The sequence below is a fragment of the Lepisma saccharinum genome, chromosome 26 (assembly GCF_977018435.1).
Source record: "Lepisma saccharinum chromosome 26, izLepSacc3.1, whole genome shotgun sequence".
Taxonomy (NCBI): Eukaryota; Metazoa; Arthropoda; class Insecta; order Zygentoma; family Lepismatidae; genus Lepisma; species Lepisma saccharinum.
In genome coordinates, this window is record NC_139254.1 from 46,515,809 (window position 1) to 46,534,376 (window position 18,568).

The 18,568-nt window shown below is 38.5% G+C and overlaps 1 protein-coding gene across 1 annotated transcript in view; it reads right to left on the bottom strand.

Annotated features, from left to right (window-relative positions):
* LOC145979415 (alpha-tocopherol transfer protein-like) overlaps window positions 1-18,568 on the bottom strand; it is a 77,926-nt gene that overhangs the window by 49,138 nt on the left and 10,220 nt on the right. Inside the window, exon 3 of the mRNA XM_083112298.1 lies at window positions 13,545-13,564. Coding sequence (XP_082968424.1) covers window positions 13,545-13,564 — 20 coding nt within the window. The remainder of the gene's footprint in view (window positions 1-13,544; window positions 13,565-18,568) is intronic.

Below are 18,568 nucleotides of genomic sequence, written 5' to 3' on the forward strand. Positions count from 1 at the left end.
AGAAAAATGCCAGTTTCTGGAGATTGATTGATTCATTGATTTGGTGTTTTTAAGTTCACTTTATGCACAGTAAGGCTAATCGGGACTGGTCCTACAGTTTAAAGTGGGATCCGAACCACTACGTGCCTCCACTGGGTATCGAACTCGGGACTCCTTGAAGTTTCTGGAGAGATAGAAGACATCTCAAAGCCTGGTCCAGGGAAAATAGTAGGATCCTGTGTCATTGTAAATTTTAAATATATACTTAGGTAAAGTAATAATTACCAATATCCGTGAAACTGCAATCTGTGAAGTTAAATCTGGTATGATCATTAGAATATTAAAGACAGATAGACGTATCTGGCGAGTCCTAGATGGGGCGAATATTTTGTGGGCGCATTCATATTTAATATATTCGCAAATATTAGTCACATCTCACGTATTTGAAGAAATATTCAACGTGTTACCAGTTTTTTTGTCTGTTTGGTTGTAAGTGACAGAGACTGTAAATACCATTGCTTTCTTGAGTCGCTTTCGAATAAATAAATTAGTAGTTAAGATCACATCTGGCCGGAGATCATATGACAAAGATGAAAATTCAATTAAACCAAAACGTATGGCTTTTTCCTGAATTGCGGGGGGGAGGGGGTATTTTACAGCTTTGTAAGTGATCGAGGTGGTAGAAAAATGTATCCTCAACACGCGCGCACTTCTTTGCTTGTAATTTGGGCATCGGTTTGAACATGTTAGAGTTCCTCACTCGTTATGCGATGTTCTACAGATGGAATGAATACGAATAATTTTTTGCCAACCTTCGGAGTGGTAAGGATAATGCGTTACGAGGTAACAGGTTCCAGGTTAGAACCTTGGACAGACTTGAATGTATCTTCAAAACGAATCAAACGGAAAATATGTTGTAAATTTTAATATAATCCATGGCTCTACAGCCCTAGAAGGACCTTGGTCTATCTCCCTATTGCCAGTCTCCCTCCCACAATCCTACCTAGAGGTATTGAAATTTTCAATAATGGGATGAAGTGAAGTCGGCACGTCGAACTTTCAGCCATTAGAGGAGCTTTCTATGTTACACTATTCACTCGTAGCTCCCCATTTTGTTCACGATGGTGGGTTGTCACCTGTCCTATGCACCGGCCGAGAATCCAGAGACTGAACTTGTAACGATAAAACTGGATTTTGCGTCGTTTCTAGCTTTCGTTCAGAGGGAAACGATTCCTTTTCAGGTTTTATTAATACACTCAAGTTGCGTATCCAATAAAAATCACGTTTATTAAAGAATAACCTTTAGTAAACAATTATAAAATTTAAAGTGAAAGGCCGCTGGGTTCCCGCTTGTCCTCGGTTTATAAAAGTCAACTTAATACGAGGATTAAAGCGGCACTTTGGATTGTATTTAAAAAAATTCTGTAGCTACACACCCTTATAATAATTTAGTTTAAAAATAATTACTGAATATTACTACATTTACTTACATGACCAAAGGCTAGCCTGTTTTGAGATCTCTACCTTTTTTCTCAATAGCGCTTTTCTTTCACCCTTTTGTAAGAACCACTTTAATCACTGAATACGAGAGCTCTCTTTATTATCAAAGTAATCACGTCTCACTTTAGCACAAAGTTTTTCACTTCACTTTCCTTTCTGCAAACTCGGATCCAATTAGAAGAAAACTCTCTGGAACAGCTGACAAAATCCTTTCGAGATGATCACGTCATCATCTCAGACCCATGCTTCTGGGCACACGTTTCCATCTTCCTCACTGTAGCTTCCGGGCCAACCAACTTAGACCCTACAGTTTTCGTGGATATCGAAAACTAACAACGGTCAGTCACCGATTCAGAGCGTGATTGCGAACTACCGTTCAGTCGACAAGACTACATTTTCAGTCTTAACACGAAGAAAACTGCGCGGCCTTCTAAAGGCTTTCCTCGCTCGCTCGCTACTGTTCTTCGCGCCAAAAGCAACTGACACTGCTGTTTCCCGCGAGACATAGTCCACTTTCAGGAGGGGTGTTTATAGTTCTTTTTCGTTATTCTTTTCGGACATCTCAACAATCTGTTACAGATGCCCCCTCTCCTGAAGAGACATTATATGGACTGCAAGGAGAGATAATGTCTTTTAAAGTTCTTTCCTTCTCCTTGAATTTTTATCCTACCCTCGTATATACATTTAAAAAAAAAACGGATTACAATTTCTGTATTTCTTTTAACATAATATATACCATATAGTAAAAATATTCTCAAGTAAACATAATCATAATTAGTAAACACTCAAGCATAATAAACATATTATGAAAACCTTCCATCAAATATATACCTTCATACAACCGACTTACTATTTTTTAACAATATCTGGTCCGTACTCGACCTTATATTCGTGTGCATTTTTCCCACTTTCATTTTCTCTTTTATGGATCTGTTCGAGAATTTCTAAAATTTCCTTTTTCTTTTCTTCTACATATCCCGAACAGTATACATCAAAATTTCGATAATATTCTAAATTATTCATTCTTGTCAATTTGAATAGTTTTTGACATAGTTTCATTGTCATCTTCCTCAGTTGTTTCCTCTATCCGCTCACTGTCTAGTGGCGGAGAGCTTCCTCGTTTTATGGATCATTTTCATAATGAACTTCTGCTATGGTAGTCTCACTATTTCCATATCGTCTAATTGGATAGCAATTTCGCTCATATGTTTGATGCTGTGTCTCCCTAATAGTGGACTGTTGGTGAGGATCATTGGCCTGGGTTCTACTTCTTGACCGCCACTGAAATCTCGAATTTCTTCCATAGTTACGTTCTCTTCCATATTGAAATTCGTTTCTATTTGAGATCGGGCTCCTATCTCCGTTGCTGAATCCATTTCTGTTTCCACTCTGTTCATTTGTAAAATCATCCCCACGAGAAGAATTTGAAACCACATTTACATTTCTAACGTTGTAGCTCTGTTCTTCTCTCCCTCTGTTACTTCTTTCATCATTCTTGTTAATCCGATGGGAAGACTGATTCTTCTGCTCCAACCAGAGCAATTCATGTCTGCGTACCAAGTCAGCAGCAGCAGACAAAGATTTGCATCTAACTGTTAAGAGTATTTCTCTTAATCTAAATGGGAGTTGATTAGCAATTAAGCTTATACATTTGTCTTCGGACAAAGTGGGTTGTAGCAGTCTGAGCTGTCTGGCATTGTCCCAGAAGAATTCCTCTAAGCTCTTTCCTTTACGTGGCACAAACTTTTGCACAAGAATTTGCGTCAGTCTGGTAGATTTAACATCTTCGGATTCAAAGGTCTTTAGAAATTTTCTCTTGAAAGTACCATAGTTGTTAAATTTTTGTTTATTTTCCATAAACCACAGTTTAGCTGTCTTAACAAGAACAAAGGGGATTACATTCAAATACTGTTGTTCACTCAAGGCCATTAATGTTAAACTTTCCTCTAGGTCCTGCAGAAATTCTGATGGAAGTTGCTCATCCATTTCTCCAGAGAAGTTTTTCAATTTAGTAATTTCACTATACTTAATGCCGACCTCTTGTCTACTACTTGTGTCTTGAAGATAATTCAAGTCTTTTTGTCTTTCACAAATTTTCTTCTCCCTACCTGCAGAACTTTCAGACTCTACATACCTTCGGCACAGCTTCTTTTTCTTACGACGCCTCCGTGAAAACTCTCTTTCGGAACTGCTTGATGAAGTTTCAGTTTCCTTGTCTTCGCCTATCATTTTTTCTTCCTTTCCTCCTTTTCTTTCAATTTCTTATTTTGTCGTCGTCTATAGCCCATCACAATATCACTTGAACTAGAAGACTGCATTCCCGTCGCATGTCGTGTTGTGCTTTCCCTTTCGATGCTCAAACAATTATTATTAAACTGCAATTTCAAGGTTAGTTCGTCCCTAACATTAAGTATTGCCTCTTCTAATTCATTTTTCATTGTAGCCTGATTATCTGCCATCTTTCTTTCTAACGCACTTATTTGTTTACAAGATCTTGTATCTTTTCAGCATTCTTTTGATTTCCACAACAACTCGATTTTATTTGAATTGGTTCGTCTTTGACAACGACCACATTACACCGCGGACTGGCAGACCGTCCCAAAGTACTGACTTTCTGCTGATCATTCTCTTGTGCCCTAAATTCTAATTTCTCTACTTTTTCTCCTAATCGGTCGCTTATTTCCAGAAAAGTGCGTTTAGTCTGCTCTATACTCTGATATAGGAAATCAAATCTTTTATCCTGTTCTAACTTGTTTTGCTCCATAATTTTAAGTAGTTCCTGTTTATCTCTACTCCGCTCTAGCTTATCTTCTTCCCTAAATCTAAGCTGATCCTCTCTCATGCTTAACAAAATAGATTTCAAATCACAGCTATCATCAAAAACTACATCTTCCTTTTCTTTAAATTTGTCCACTACTTTCGAGACACCCTGTGAAATTTCATTGACTTTTCCCTTTCTAGACGTTTCATTCTCCAGCTGATCTCGACAACGCTTACAAGAAAAAATTTCGTCAGGCTTATCTTGAAATTTTTTAAACTCCTCTTCACTCATATCTTCGCATTTTCTGTGCGACCATTTCTTACACAATGTACATTCAACAGCGCAATCAATGTCCAGTCTTTCCCCGCAGCAATCTAACACGGTATCCCAGGGAATTTCGGGGGCCTGATCCTTCTCATAAGGTGACACTGTTATACGATTCATGTTGTCCTTTCTGCTGACCTACTTCTCCCCTTTCAGATAACACAAAACAAAGAGGTGTCAGTTTTTTTTCCTTTAAGCCTAACAGCTGACGCAACTCAACTTCGCTTGACGACAGAATGTCTGGACACGGGTGTGTGTTTTCTTTTAACCAATAAGTAAAAGTCGTTCCCGTGTTTCTTACATTATACAAAAATCAATGTTTACAAATAAACACACTCGACAGTTTACAAACAATGCTCGCTATTATTATTTCTTTCAGCAATACAATCCAAACCAGTTCCCGGTAGTTTCGGGCACCATGTAACGATAAAACTGGATTTTGCGTCGTTTCTAGCTTTCGTTCAGAGGGAAACGATTCCTTTTCAGGTTTTATTAATACACTCAAGTTGCGTATCCAATAAAAATCACGTTTATTAAAGAATAACCTTTAGTAAACAATTATAAAATTAAAAGTGAAAGGCCGTTGGGTTCCCGCTTGTCCTCGGTTTATAAAAGTCAACTTAATATGAGGATTAAAGCGGCACTTTGGATTGTATTAAAAAAAATTTGTAGCTACACACTCTTATAATAATTTAGTTTAAAAATAATTACTGAATATTACTACATTTACTTACATGACCAAAGGCTAGCCTGTTTTGAGATCTCTACCTTTTTTCTGAATAGCGCTTTTCTTTCACCCTTTTGTAATAACCAAATTAATCACTGAATACGAGAGCTCTCTTTATTATCAAAGTAATCACGTCTCACTTTAGCACTAAGTTTTTCACTTCACTTTCCTTTCTGCAAACTCGGATCCAATTAGAAGAAAACTCTCTGGAACAGCTGACAAAATCCTTTCGAGATGATCACGTCATCATCTCAGACCCATGCTTCTGGGCACACGTTTTCATCTTCCTCACTGTAGCTTCCGGGCCAACCAACTTAGACCCTACAGTTTTCGTGGATATCGAAAACTAACAACGGTCAGTCACCGATTCAGAGCGTGATTGCGAACTACCGTTCAGTCGACAAGACTACATTTTCAGGCTTAACACGAAGAAAACTGCGCGGCCTTCCAAAGGCTTTCCTTGCTCGCTCGCTACTGTTCTTCGTGCCAAAAGCAACTGACACTGCTGTTTCCCGCGAGACATAGTCCACTTTCAGGAGGGGTGTTTATAGTTCTTTTTCGTTATTCTTTTCGGACATCTCAACAATCTGTTACAAACTCAGGTGGACTCGAACCCTTGCCATCCCGCAGTTGGAGTCCAAAGCACAGCTCCGTAGACAACACGGTCACGGAAGACTGTTAGAAATTTTAGGCTATTTTTTTCCAGAAATATAACAAGGTATTGACTGTTTGATTTAGTTCATTTTACGCTAAATATAGAAATTAAATCAAAATTAGTTATTTATTTTGGGTTGCATTCTATCCCATTTTTAGCGTTACTTTGTTTATATGAAATTTTTAAATGTTCTTAATAGTTGCAAATATATCCACATATTAATTTTAATAATTACAGCAGATAAATTCGTTTGTTTGAATGTTGACTAAATCTACTTCTTATGCAGACAGACTAATAGGGGCTGAACCTACAGGTTAAAGCGGGTAATCATTTGTGATTGCCTCTTCGGTTTTCAAAAATATATTAACAGCCATTAGAAGACCTGAGTTATGTTTAAGAATTAGCGTGAGGGGTTCATGTCGAGACTTTTTTGGTGCTACGTATGAGAAAAGGGTCGATGGGGATTAAGAGTGATTGATTGATTGCTTTTGTTCTCGTCGCTTTTCTGCCACTATGGGCTAACCACGAAGATGAGGATGAGTGACGATATGGTGAAATTGACGATGGGACACTCCTAAAGAACACCCATTCCCAAGTGGCCGGGAATCGAATCCGTGTCCTTGGCAACGTAGTGTGCTCTGCTAACCACTCCTCCACATATGGTAGCAGCGTGGCTCAAGAGTTTGACATGTGGGTCTGAAATTTCGATGAACGCGTGCATGTCTCTCTGCCCCCTACCCCACCCCCCCTCGCGCGGACACAACACTCCACGCTGACGGATTCACACACCTGATAATTTCATATCACGGCGCGGGCATTGGTATAGCTATCAAGTAAAGCAAGCGTATTGACTTGCAACATATTACTGGTCATCGAATGCAAGGAAAAAAGAAGAAAAGCTTTTTCATTTGCTCCAGGAGTGTTCGCCTCAAGGACGTGCACCTTACAATCAGTGATGGCTGTCTTGAGACCTTAACCGTGGTTTTTCGTTTAGCCTGCGCTCAGTTCTGGAGGGGGAGGGTAAAGGAGTGCTTGATGAGGTCAGTGTACATTCCTTCAAGTAGTTCTTTCCATTCCATGTGGATAATCAAAATAATATGTATCTCTTTAAATTTGTATTGGGGAGTGCCTCAATTTCAGAAGTCTCCAGAACCTCATATTTAGCTTCCATGTAGCTACACGTCTCTTTAAATGAAATGACTGCTCAATTGCATTAATGGTGTCTTCCCGTTCCATCGCTTCTCGAAAAGTGGGCGGGGTTTGTCCCGATCCATCGCTCCTGATAACTAAAGTGCTTCAGGTATTTCTGATCCATCGCCCCAGAAGCGTCAGTTGTATGCAGGTTATGTCAGGTCAGGTTATGTTAGGTTAGCGATGGATGGGGATCACCTGACCAGGAAAAACACTTTCGTTATCAGGAGCGATGGATCGGGACAAACCACGCCCACTTTTCGGGAAGCGATGGAACGGGAGTAAATGGTATTATTGGGTTGAACATTGTCCTACTCCTTGGTTGGTCAATCATTTAACGTAGTTTTCGTTGTAGCTCTAGTAGTTTTTGTAACATTTTCTCAGAGACAAACGAATATAACCTGTATCTAAGTGTTCTGATGCATCCTTATTAATACATTTATTTATTTATTTATTTATTTATTACTAAACACAACAGGCGAATGCCCAATTACAGTGTTCTACATTTCTTATTTATCTTTACACTCAGTATATCAGATCTTTACCACCATGTACAATATATATAAGATACAGATATAATATATTATAAATTACATAAAATATGGAAATAAAATAAACAAGGATAAATCAAGGATAGAAGTTATTTACATTAAAGAAATATATTAATTATGTGTGTAATAAATTACCTGTAAATAATTGACACACTAGAAAGTACGTACATATATGTAATTGAGTATAAACTACGAAAGAAATATATATTTACAAATATTGCGTTTATGTTTACATTGTTGACATTTGTTCTTCCATTCCTTGAATAACATTTTTGAATGTCCCAATAGGCATGTGAAATATGTCTAATTTTGGTTCCCTTTCGGAACATCTGTTGTACAGTTCACACATTCTCCTGATAGGTGATTTATTTATAATGTTCGATCTTCTGTTACTACAGTAAAAGAGGCCCCCTTTGGATCGTGTCTTGGAGATAGGAACACGTATGTGTATTTGTTCTAGAAGATGTTGCACTTGAATATTATTGTTCATGATTTTGTATAAGAAACAGAGCATTTGCGTCTTCCTTCTTTTGCTGAGAGAAGGCAGGTTGTGGTGTTTACAGAGGGAAGTGTATGATTCGTATCGGGGATATATGCCTGTTTCTTTATAAGTAGCGTACCTTACGAATTTAGACTGTAGCATTTCTATTTTATGCGTGTACTTTTTGTCCTGAGGAGCCCATATTTCTGCTGCATATTCTACTTTGCTTCGGACTAAAGCGTTAAATATTATTTTCATTATTTCTTTGTTCATAAACTCTTTACTCATTCTAATTGCGTACCCTAGGTTCCTGTGTGCCTCATTTACGACCCTTTCAACATGTGTTGCAAATGTAAGTTTTGAATCAAATGTAACTCCTAGATCTCTCATCTCGTTAACCCTTTTAATTTTTGTGTTATTTATTTTGTAATCGAATTCAATTTGCTTTCTGTTGCGCGAGTATGTCATCGTGCAGCATTTTGCTATGTTCAGATTAAGATCATTTATTTCGCACCACTTTGTTACTGTATTGATTTCACTTTGTAAGGATTTGCAGTCATCAATATTACAGATAGTCTTACCGAATTTCAAGTCATCGGCGTATAAGAGTCTGAATGAGTCACACAGGTACTTTGGTAAGTCATTGATTAGAATTAAAAATAACAGAGGTCCGAGATTCGAACCCTGGGGGACTCCTGAGAAAACTGCGAACTCTTCTGTTAAAATTCCATTATAAGATACGTTCTGCTTACGGTCTTTTAGATAAGAAGCAAAGAAATTTAGTGCTGGTTTGGAGAGGTCGTAACACGAGAGTTTACTCAACAAGATATCGTGGTTTACTCTATCGAAGGCTTTGGATATATCTGTATAGATGACATCTACTTGCTTTCTTTCTTCTAGATTAGTTGCTACGAAATGACTTAGGAGGGATAGGTTCGTAACAGTGGATCTACCCGGGACGAAGCCATGTTGGTTGGCAGATATTACTGGGGATACGTGTGACAACAATCTTCGATAAATAATACTTTCGAAAACTTTTGCGGGCGCAGATAATAAAGATATGGGCCTATGCTCTTCAATGTTACCGGTGCCACTATTTTTGGGTACGGGACGCACTGTAGATGTTTTCCATTTCCTGGGAAATACAGATGTGGTTAGGGAAAGATTGAATATTTTCGTTAAGGGTAGGGCTAATAAGCTTGCACAACCTTTTAACACGTAGGGCGGAATGCCGTCAGGGCCACAAGATTTCTTTGGTTTTAACTTTTTTATTGCCTTTTCAACATCATCAATACTGATTGCGTTTAGTACAAATTCTTCGCCTACGTCTATCTTTTGGTGGTCTTCGATTAAATTGCAGTCGTAATTCGCGGGCGTGCTCTTATAGGTGGAAAGGAAATGCTGGACGAAGGCGTTCGCAATTGCCTCGTCATCGTCTAGTGTAGTGTCATTGTATTTGAGGGGCATGGACGTATTTTTCCTCCCTTTATTTTGAACGAAGGACCAAAAGTGTCTAAAATCGAGTTTTATATAATTTTCTGTTTCTGATATGTAATTCCTGTAAGCTTTTTCAATTTGCCTTTTGGTTATTTTGCGGAGAGTTTCAAACTGTGCACGATGAAAGTTGGTATTACCAATTCCACGTTTCCATTTCTTATGGTGGTGGGATTTGCTTTTAATGTTTTTAATTATGCCACTGGTGAACCAACTAGGATATCGTGACGTTATGGATTTCTTTTTGTACGGGACGGTAGCTTCGAAAACTTTATCCAGATTTTCGTAAAATATATCAAGCGCGTCATTTACATTCTTTTGATTGGATATTTCTTCCCAGTTGATGGTAGCAATTTCACGGTACATTACTTCAAAGTTTGCTTTTTGGAAATTACGCATGCTAATTGTTCTCTCTTTATTTGCTTTAACATGTTTCGAAACAAAGAATTCGATGCTAAGTTGGGGGTGATGTTCATCCTCCGGAACTAACGTTTCAGTTTCTTTACAGACCGACACGTTTTGGATGTTAGTCAGAACTAAGTCTAGTGTTTTGTTGTTGGTGTTTAACACATTATTTACACTACTTAAATTGTAGTAAGACATAAAGTTGGAGAGAGTTTTAGATTTTTGCGAGCCTTTGCTGAAATCATAATTAGAACCTGTTACTTCCGGCAAGTTAAAATCACCTACGAGGAGTATGCGTGAACTGGGAAGACATACAGAATAAATCGCTTCATAAAACGCTTCATAAATTGAAATAGTACACAAGGGTGGGAAATATACTATGCATATATACAGAGACATAATATCGTTAATTACAGTTTTTTCGAGGACACATTCAATTGGTAGGTCAGCTAATTCTATGGTGGTTGATCTGTATTTGTTTTGTATTCCTAAAATAACCCCCCCTCCATCCTTTTTTCCCAAGGTTTTCATTTTCCGGTCACATCTAGTTACGCCATATCTGTCATCAAACAGTTCACTGTCCCTGATGCCAGGTACCAGCCAGCTTTCGACTACAGCCACTGCAGCATAGTCGTTGGCAAAAACGCTTTGAGAGAAAGTCCTGATTTTCGTACGGAGTCCTCGGGTATTTTGAAATGCTAGATTAAATAATGCTTTACTCACCGCCTCTTTCCCTTTTTCTGGGGATGACCGTTGACTGCCTGTCCATCATTGGGTGGAATGACCTCTCTCCCTATTGTTGTTCCTTACCCTCGGGTCCCGACGGGAAGAGAGGGTGGATGCGGATGGCGAACGTTGCTTCGGTCCCTGCCCTCCTGCTGCTCCAGCTGCCGTCGCGGCCTCCGACGGAGGCGCGGAAGGGGTAGGTGGAATTCCTTTGTCACGTTGACGAGAGACAGGTACTTCGTCCGGTTGCATACTCTCCAGGTCGCCGAGTGTGTAACGCCTCCCGTCGATGAACAGATACCGAAACTGCAGGTATGCATACTTTCCTTGATTCCTGGCCTCGATCATGTGGTACTGGAGCTTCTTCCGTTCTTCTCGAACCTTTGCAGAGTAGTCCTGCTCCAAATACACACGGCTTCCTTTCAGTTCTTTGCTGTTGCGTAACACTTCTTCTTTCTTTTTGTCAGACAGAAATTTGCATATCACAGGTCTGTTCTTGTTTCCTTGCTTTTTCCCGAGACGATGCACACGATCGAGATCGAGCTCACCGAGGGACACTTTGAGCTTTCCTTCGATCAGTTCCCGGATTTTTGCCTCGGTCGTGGCATACGATTCGCGATCTTCTTCCTCGATGCCATGAAACACGAGATTTTGCCTTCTCGACCTGTTCTCTTGGTCCTCAACACGCCATTCTAAAAACTTACAGTATCCCTGTAAGTCACTCACTTCGTCTGCCAACTTATCCATATCCTGTTCCATGCTTGTGACTCTGTCCACCAGCTTGGTGACCGTATCTTTCATTTCCTTGATTTCATTCATAATAGCCTCGTTCGAACTTTGGAGAGACTTGAGGATATCACGGATTTCACTTAACTCGCTTCTGTCTACTTTCGGGGGACCGGGGTTTAGCTCGACGCCGCCAACAATTAATATCGTCAGTAACACCAAGCCGTAAGCTTGATAACATTTCGACGATTTAACACTGTCACTGGAGGATTCTTGTCGTGTCTTGAGGAAAGATCTCGATGCACAGAAGAGTCCGATCCGTGCTCGGTACACGGCCAACGACACACCCATTTCCGCCAATGTCAGGTAGCGCACCCCGCAGCTAGGACCTCACGCGTAAGAAGGAAGACGTTTGTGTTGCAGCTCCCTCAGAAAACCTTGATGCTGAGTCATGATGAAGAAAATATAGTGATAGGTTTTGTAAATACGTTCAGTGTTCATATAGGGAGGTATATATTCCCTTTTTGTGAACTGGAATGATATCAACACCGGTTAATATGAAACAAGAACAAAAGTAGAATGTTTATGCAAACCATAGATATAACAAAAGCATACAGAGGGGTGAATGAATGGGAATGATTCTTTAGTAATGACGATAAAGTCGTTTTTGTAAATTGAAAAGATAACAGAAGTGTTACTTTGGTATCAATCTGCACAGAATAACATTTCGCAGGTGGAGCAAAACAAAAAAAAAATAATGTTTACAAACCTTTTCCTGCAGAACTTTACATGTCCAACAAAAAATGACAGGAGTATATAATACAGATTAACTGACAGAACATGGCTGAACAAAATGGACTCTCAAAGTCGTTCTTCAATTGCTCGACCTTGCAGTCGTGAATTCACGCATGGAAAACAGAGAAGGCTGCAAGAAACATGAACTGAAGAAACTTTCTGTTGGCACTTCGTATGCCAACTGGGGAATCATTGATTGAAGCTGCTGAAAATAGCAAAACAAGCTAGGCCTGCTGATTTGAATGATGAAAGTGGAAGTGATTGAGAAGAAAATTCTGAAGAAACTATAAATCATTCAACAAATTACATTTCTAGTTCCAGAAATGAGAATTGGTGGAATAAATGATTGGCCTATTTCCGAAAACCTAAAGCATGAAGAATTTGCATGGAGAAAGCATGGTAAGGAATAACAAGAATATGTGAGAAATATGGTGTGTTTCTTTGTTTAATAAAGGATATCAGTTGTCTCAAATAATTAAATCTGAAGATAGGAAATCCTACATTAATATTTGCTGTACATTTTTGTATATGATTTTATTTCCTATGCAACAAATGTAATTAAAATACTAACTGAAATGAGAGACTAACAACATAAATTATCTGTGTGTCAAGTTTGTAATGTTGGCCGGTAAACAAAATATTAAATCTCCTTAAAACTTGTGTCATTAAAATAATTACGGCTGATCAGTAATTTACCGGAGTGTTTTTCCCCTCCTTATGGTTGCGTCTAAATGTTATTGTGATTATTATTTTCAAAAGAACCGTCAAATAAGAGTCTAAAGGTAAATGTATCTACATTTATTATTAATGTGGAACTGCGTCAGGTTTTAAATTTCAATAGACCTAGAATTCTAACCAATGATGCTACATGTCAAATGTAGCAGAAAACTACAAAGCAGTTGAATATGTTCCTTCATTGTTTCTAATTGAATGGTATTCAATATTATGTTAGCTACTATTGTTAAAACAGAATTACATGCAGTCCAAAAGATGCAGCAAAACGTGTAACACTTTATCTGTTACTGCAGGGCGACAACTTAAAATAAATTTTTAGGGGAAAGTTGGCATAAACAATATTGGATACAAGTAACACTCATTATACATTACACATACAGACGATATGGTAGCAGGTAATAATTAACCAATGACAAGGATGAGACTGGAGTAGAACAGTAAATAAATTGTTTAATATTTGGAAATAATATTATTTCAAAGTGTTTTATACTCACTTATTTTTCACAGAAAGTTGCATGTCAGTAGTGGGAAAGTATATAGGGACAGTGCCGGAAAGGAAGAGCACCCCTCCAGCAGGTTTGGCTATACTTAAAACTTGCTCAACATGTTCATATGAGCTTTTTGCTCTAGTGTGGAACCCTGCCTAATCCAAGATTTTTGTAAAAATGCCCTCATGGATTCCATGAGAAAGGAAGAGCTCTCTCAGATTGATTTGTCTATACTTATAAAAGGCACTTCTGTGAGATTGTTGTCCATAAATTTGTTAAAAATATGCCCCTCTTGGCCATACTTAAAACTAGGCCACCCACACCCATACACACCCACCTATACACACCTACACCCACCCACACCCACCCACACATATTTACTTCCGGTCCACTTCCGGTCCACTTCCGGTCTACTTCCGGTCCACTTCCGGTCCACTTCCGGTCTACTTCCGGTCCACTTCCGGTCCACTTCCGGTTTAAGTTCAACTGGATACCATTCAATTTGTTTATCTATTATTAAAACAATGCAATATGCAGAGACCCTCTAGAATTGCTCCGTGACCCGCTCATTTCTTACATCATAAACATATGATTTTTCTCCTATGAGAATGACACTACAAATGGTGTCTTCAGGTAATGCCTCATGGAATTCACAGATAATTTTAATGTTTGTCCTGTCATTAACCACAACCTGTTTTCTTTTTGAAGTGTTGATTACAAACATGGGTCTCTGTGTTTTGAATTCATCTGGTGTGTAATACATGTCAGTACTGCCAGTAGTGACACGTTTGAAGGAAGAAAATGCCTCATATAATTTGAGGAAATCATCCTTGGACATGTCTAAATTATAATTTTCTCTAGGGAATACCTCATTTCTGCCATTTTTAAGATATATGTTCTTGATGTTGCAGTTATCAAATTTACTCGAATTTTTTTCCTGATTGTTGTGTCTCCCAGTCTGAAACAGTACCACCACAAAATCAGGCATGTCATATTGTATGCTGGAGAATGAATTTGTAGCATCAAACTCATAATATGTGCCAGATGCAGGCTTCTGTACGCATTGATATGTGTAAAATTGCAGAGGAATCTGTGGATTTTTTACTATATCAGCTTTGTATTTAAGAGCGTAACTGGCCTCATATTCAACAACCGGGATTCTTAGCTCCATAGTCTGAATAATGCATTTGCCTTCATCAGGTAGGGTATTGGGCAGAGCTTCCCCTGTAGAGTTTAATGTGCTGTACCTCATCAAAGCATTATTATCATTGGCAGCTCTTCTAAATGTGATTCTTAACCCGCCCTTCCACATAATATCTTTGTAATCTGAGAAGAATCCTGGCAATAGGCGCATGGGGAACAGCACTGTGTGATTTTTAGATAATATCTTATCACCAGCCTCAAATCCACCGATTTTGTAGTATGAAGCTTCGGTTTTGGATAATTTTAGAGTGGCCAAAGCTGTGGAGGTAATGCCGGGATAATCCACTCTGTTTATAACAACGCCATGCTTTCTGATCTCAATTTCAGAGAACAGATGCGGCACAAAATTATCCACCAATCTTATGTTTGAATTTGCCGGATAATCTGTTCCATCGAGCTTTACAACATCAAATTTGATGTATAGATCTGCTCTGTGGGGGTGTATAAATCCATCCCCTACATCAAGATCAACCTCAATCTCTGTGTTGGGTTGATTTAAATTTGCAAATGTCCTCCTGTTTGGAGGGAATGATTGTAGCTCATAACTCTCAATATTTTCCATTGTATGTATTTTTATTTAAATGTTAATCTCTATGATAGCAGTTGTTGTGGCTCCAGCAAAATCAACTAATTCTTCTCTTTCATTAGTGACCATCAATTCAATGTAATCTATTCTATTATGGCACACAGGAAAATATAATGTTGGGGATGGATTGTAGATGATGGGCTCCATGAATTCGGAATTAGGTTTGAATGTTGCAATGATGCCAGTTTGTTTGTGAGTGCCTATCCCATTTGATTTGGTGATCATACCCTCAGCCACATTACAGTGAATATTCAGAGTCTCTATGGCTAAGAATTTAGGTATATTCATAGCAGTATGTTTGATGCCTGCTTCAAGTTTTGTGTTGTTCTCAAAGCCTAACAGCTCTCCTATAGTACCCAGATCCACTGTTTCTGTAGCAGATACAATCTCTACTCTGTGAGTGACAGAATTTTGACTTAACACTACACCTCTGGGTAATTGAGCATTTAGAGTGGATAGATTATACTGCCCTGGAGTGATGACAATTTTTTGATCCCCTACTGCAATTTTGTTGTTGTGGTGTGTAATATTAGGGATCAGGTACATGCCGTAAAATGCTCTGAGAGCTATTGTTTTGGGATACACTATGTCATCATGCAATTTGAGTTTCAATATTGAATTTTGGCTGGTGAGATGGAATACCCCCATGATGTTTCAAATACCACAAGGCCTTTTGAAAATTTTCAATTGATGGTTTATTTATTTGAGACATATATCTGAGAACAGATAAACACAAATATCCGCAATTAACATCTTTGAAGTTTTGAACACGGGCATTATTGTAATAAAAATTAGCTGATTTTAGATATTGTACTAAATTTTCAGGTGGAACACCTCCAAATGAATCAAACACAAATGCCTCATTGTTTAAATATTAAAGATAACAGATCCAGTGAGTGCCCTGATTTTTGTACTCATCCAAATTAACAATGCCACACTCTTTGTTGAGTGGTTGTTCCGGTAAAGAATCAGACATGTACACACCTCTAAAATTTTTAATGCCCAGTGGCTTGATTAAAGCTTCAATATCTTGGTTTGTAAGCGGCTCTTGTTTTTTTTAAACTTACCAATGGCTCTCTTAACACCTTTGCCTTGTTTCTCCATGGCCAGGTTATGGCGCCTCTGCTCATCTAATTCTGCCCAATTTTTCTTGGCATCTATTACTGTTTTTGCTATGGCAGCTGATCCCCCAGCCAAGCTCCCCACAGCCCCGAGAGCAGCTAAGATGGCAGGGATGGTAAATATAAATCCCCCTGTATGCAATTTTTTTCTTGATTGCTGTAATTTTTTTAATTGGGGGGTACTAAGCAACAATTTCATACCATGGCCCTTGGCAATACAAGAGCTTTTTTTCTTGCGCTGCTTTTTGGTCAAGAGACTGTCAATAGTTTTAAGAGATTTGAGACCTGCATAAGGTATTTGATACATAACACCCTTGGCCTTCATTGTAGGTTTATTATATACATATTTACAGCCCCCACCCCAGTTTTTGTTTGGTGCTCATAGCTATGGTGGTTCCCAATGCTGATATTCTCTCACTTAAAGATGCATCTTTGCTTACAAATCTACCAAATGCAGCCTCTTCTAATTTCTTGTCTGCAACATGTCTCTTGTCAAGATCAGAATGTGTGTTGTATGCTATGTCATGGTCTCTACAAGCAGCATCTAGGGGATTTACACCAGGATCCCCTCTGTTTAATCTATGGTCCAGTTTTGTGCCTGGACCACAATACTGATAGCCTGGAATGTGTAGTTCAAATGGCAGCTTGTTTATAATGTCATTAACAAGCCCCCGACCCTCAGAAATATTCCAAAATTTGGGGGGTAGAGTATTAATAATTTTTATAAGATATCCAATGCCCTTAGTGTCATTCACTATAAAATTAGACAATTTTGTGCTTATCATGTCCATAATTCCAACTTTTTCATTGTAAAAATTGTGGTTCCCAGCATTTTCCTCCCCAGCTATCACCAATAACCTATCTACAAGTTTCCTGACATCATCAACCCATACAAATTCTTTAGGCAGGGTGTTGTATTATTTGATTCCACTGCCAGTCTTGATCTGTGACCATATGGGCTTGATTAAATTATTGTATTTTGCCCCACTGCTCGACTTGACTCTTTTTTGTGTGGGATCATTGTTCTGGTATAGAGCATCTGATTTTATTAATATTTCTTTGTAATCCTCATAATCTTGATCTGTATAGCTGCCAGGCCTTTTCCTAGTCATCAATTCCCACAATCCAGGTGTGCCGGTGTACTTAACAAAAGCACCTTTTTCTCCGAGACGAGATTCTGAATAAACAATTATATCATCCCCCATAAATGTTACTCTGAAATTGCCAATTCTATGAATGATGCTCCCATCAAGCTCTGTGTCAGCATATAAGCCGAACACCTCATCTTTATTGTCTTTAGGTGTGCTTAAATATTTTTGAGCAAGAAGACCCAATTCAATAGGATCCTGAGTAGCTTCAATTCTTCTAGGAGCAATAGGACTAGGTGTATGAATACTGGAAAGTGGGGTGAATGGATAATCTAATATGTTCCTTGCAGCTACAGGTACAAGCTCCGTGATCAAATCTTGATTTTGCTCTGTAACAGTTTTGATATTCTTACCTAAATTATTAATAGCATCAATTACAGGCTGTTCTGTTTGCTTGTGTTTTTCATAAATTCCTCGGTTCTGTGATTTCCATCCCTTAAATCTTTTTACAAGATAATCTCTTAACTTAAGATCATCAATAATTGGCCTTTTCATGGTTATTTATATACGTCTCAACGTCTAGAAAATCGTTGATTTTATTTCTGTATTTGCCACTATTGGGTGTTCTTGTCATATCAATTGTGACAAACCCATAACTGTCCTGGTTCCAGCACCTACTGCAAAACTTGGAAAAATCATTGTAGCTCAAGTCCCCACCTACATATTCATCATGTATGTGTTTGAGGTTGGTATGATCTTGATGAAACACACATATAAAATTGCTGTTGTCTCGGATCAGCTGCTTCGGTATTTTAGAAAAAGTCTGTGCCAGGTAGAAGCAATCAATGTTTTTGTGTCGGCCCTGTGTAAAGAAATTTCTAACCTTGTTTTGATTATCCAGTATAATGTCATCAAACACAACAACAGAATTATCGAGACATTCGTGAAGTGGCTTAACATCTGGTTCAAAAGTGGCAATATCCAATCCATCATATAGCTTCATCAGCTGCTGATATTTTAATTGTTCCAAGC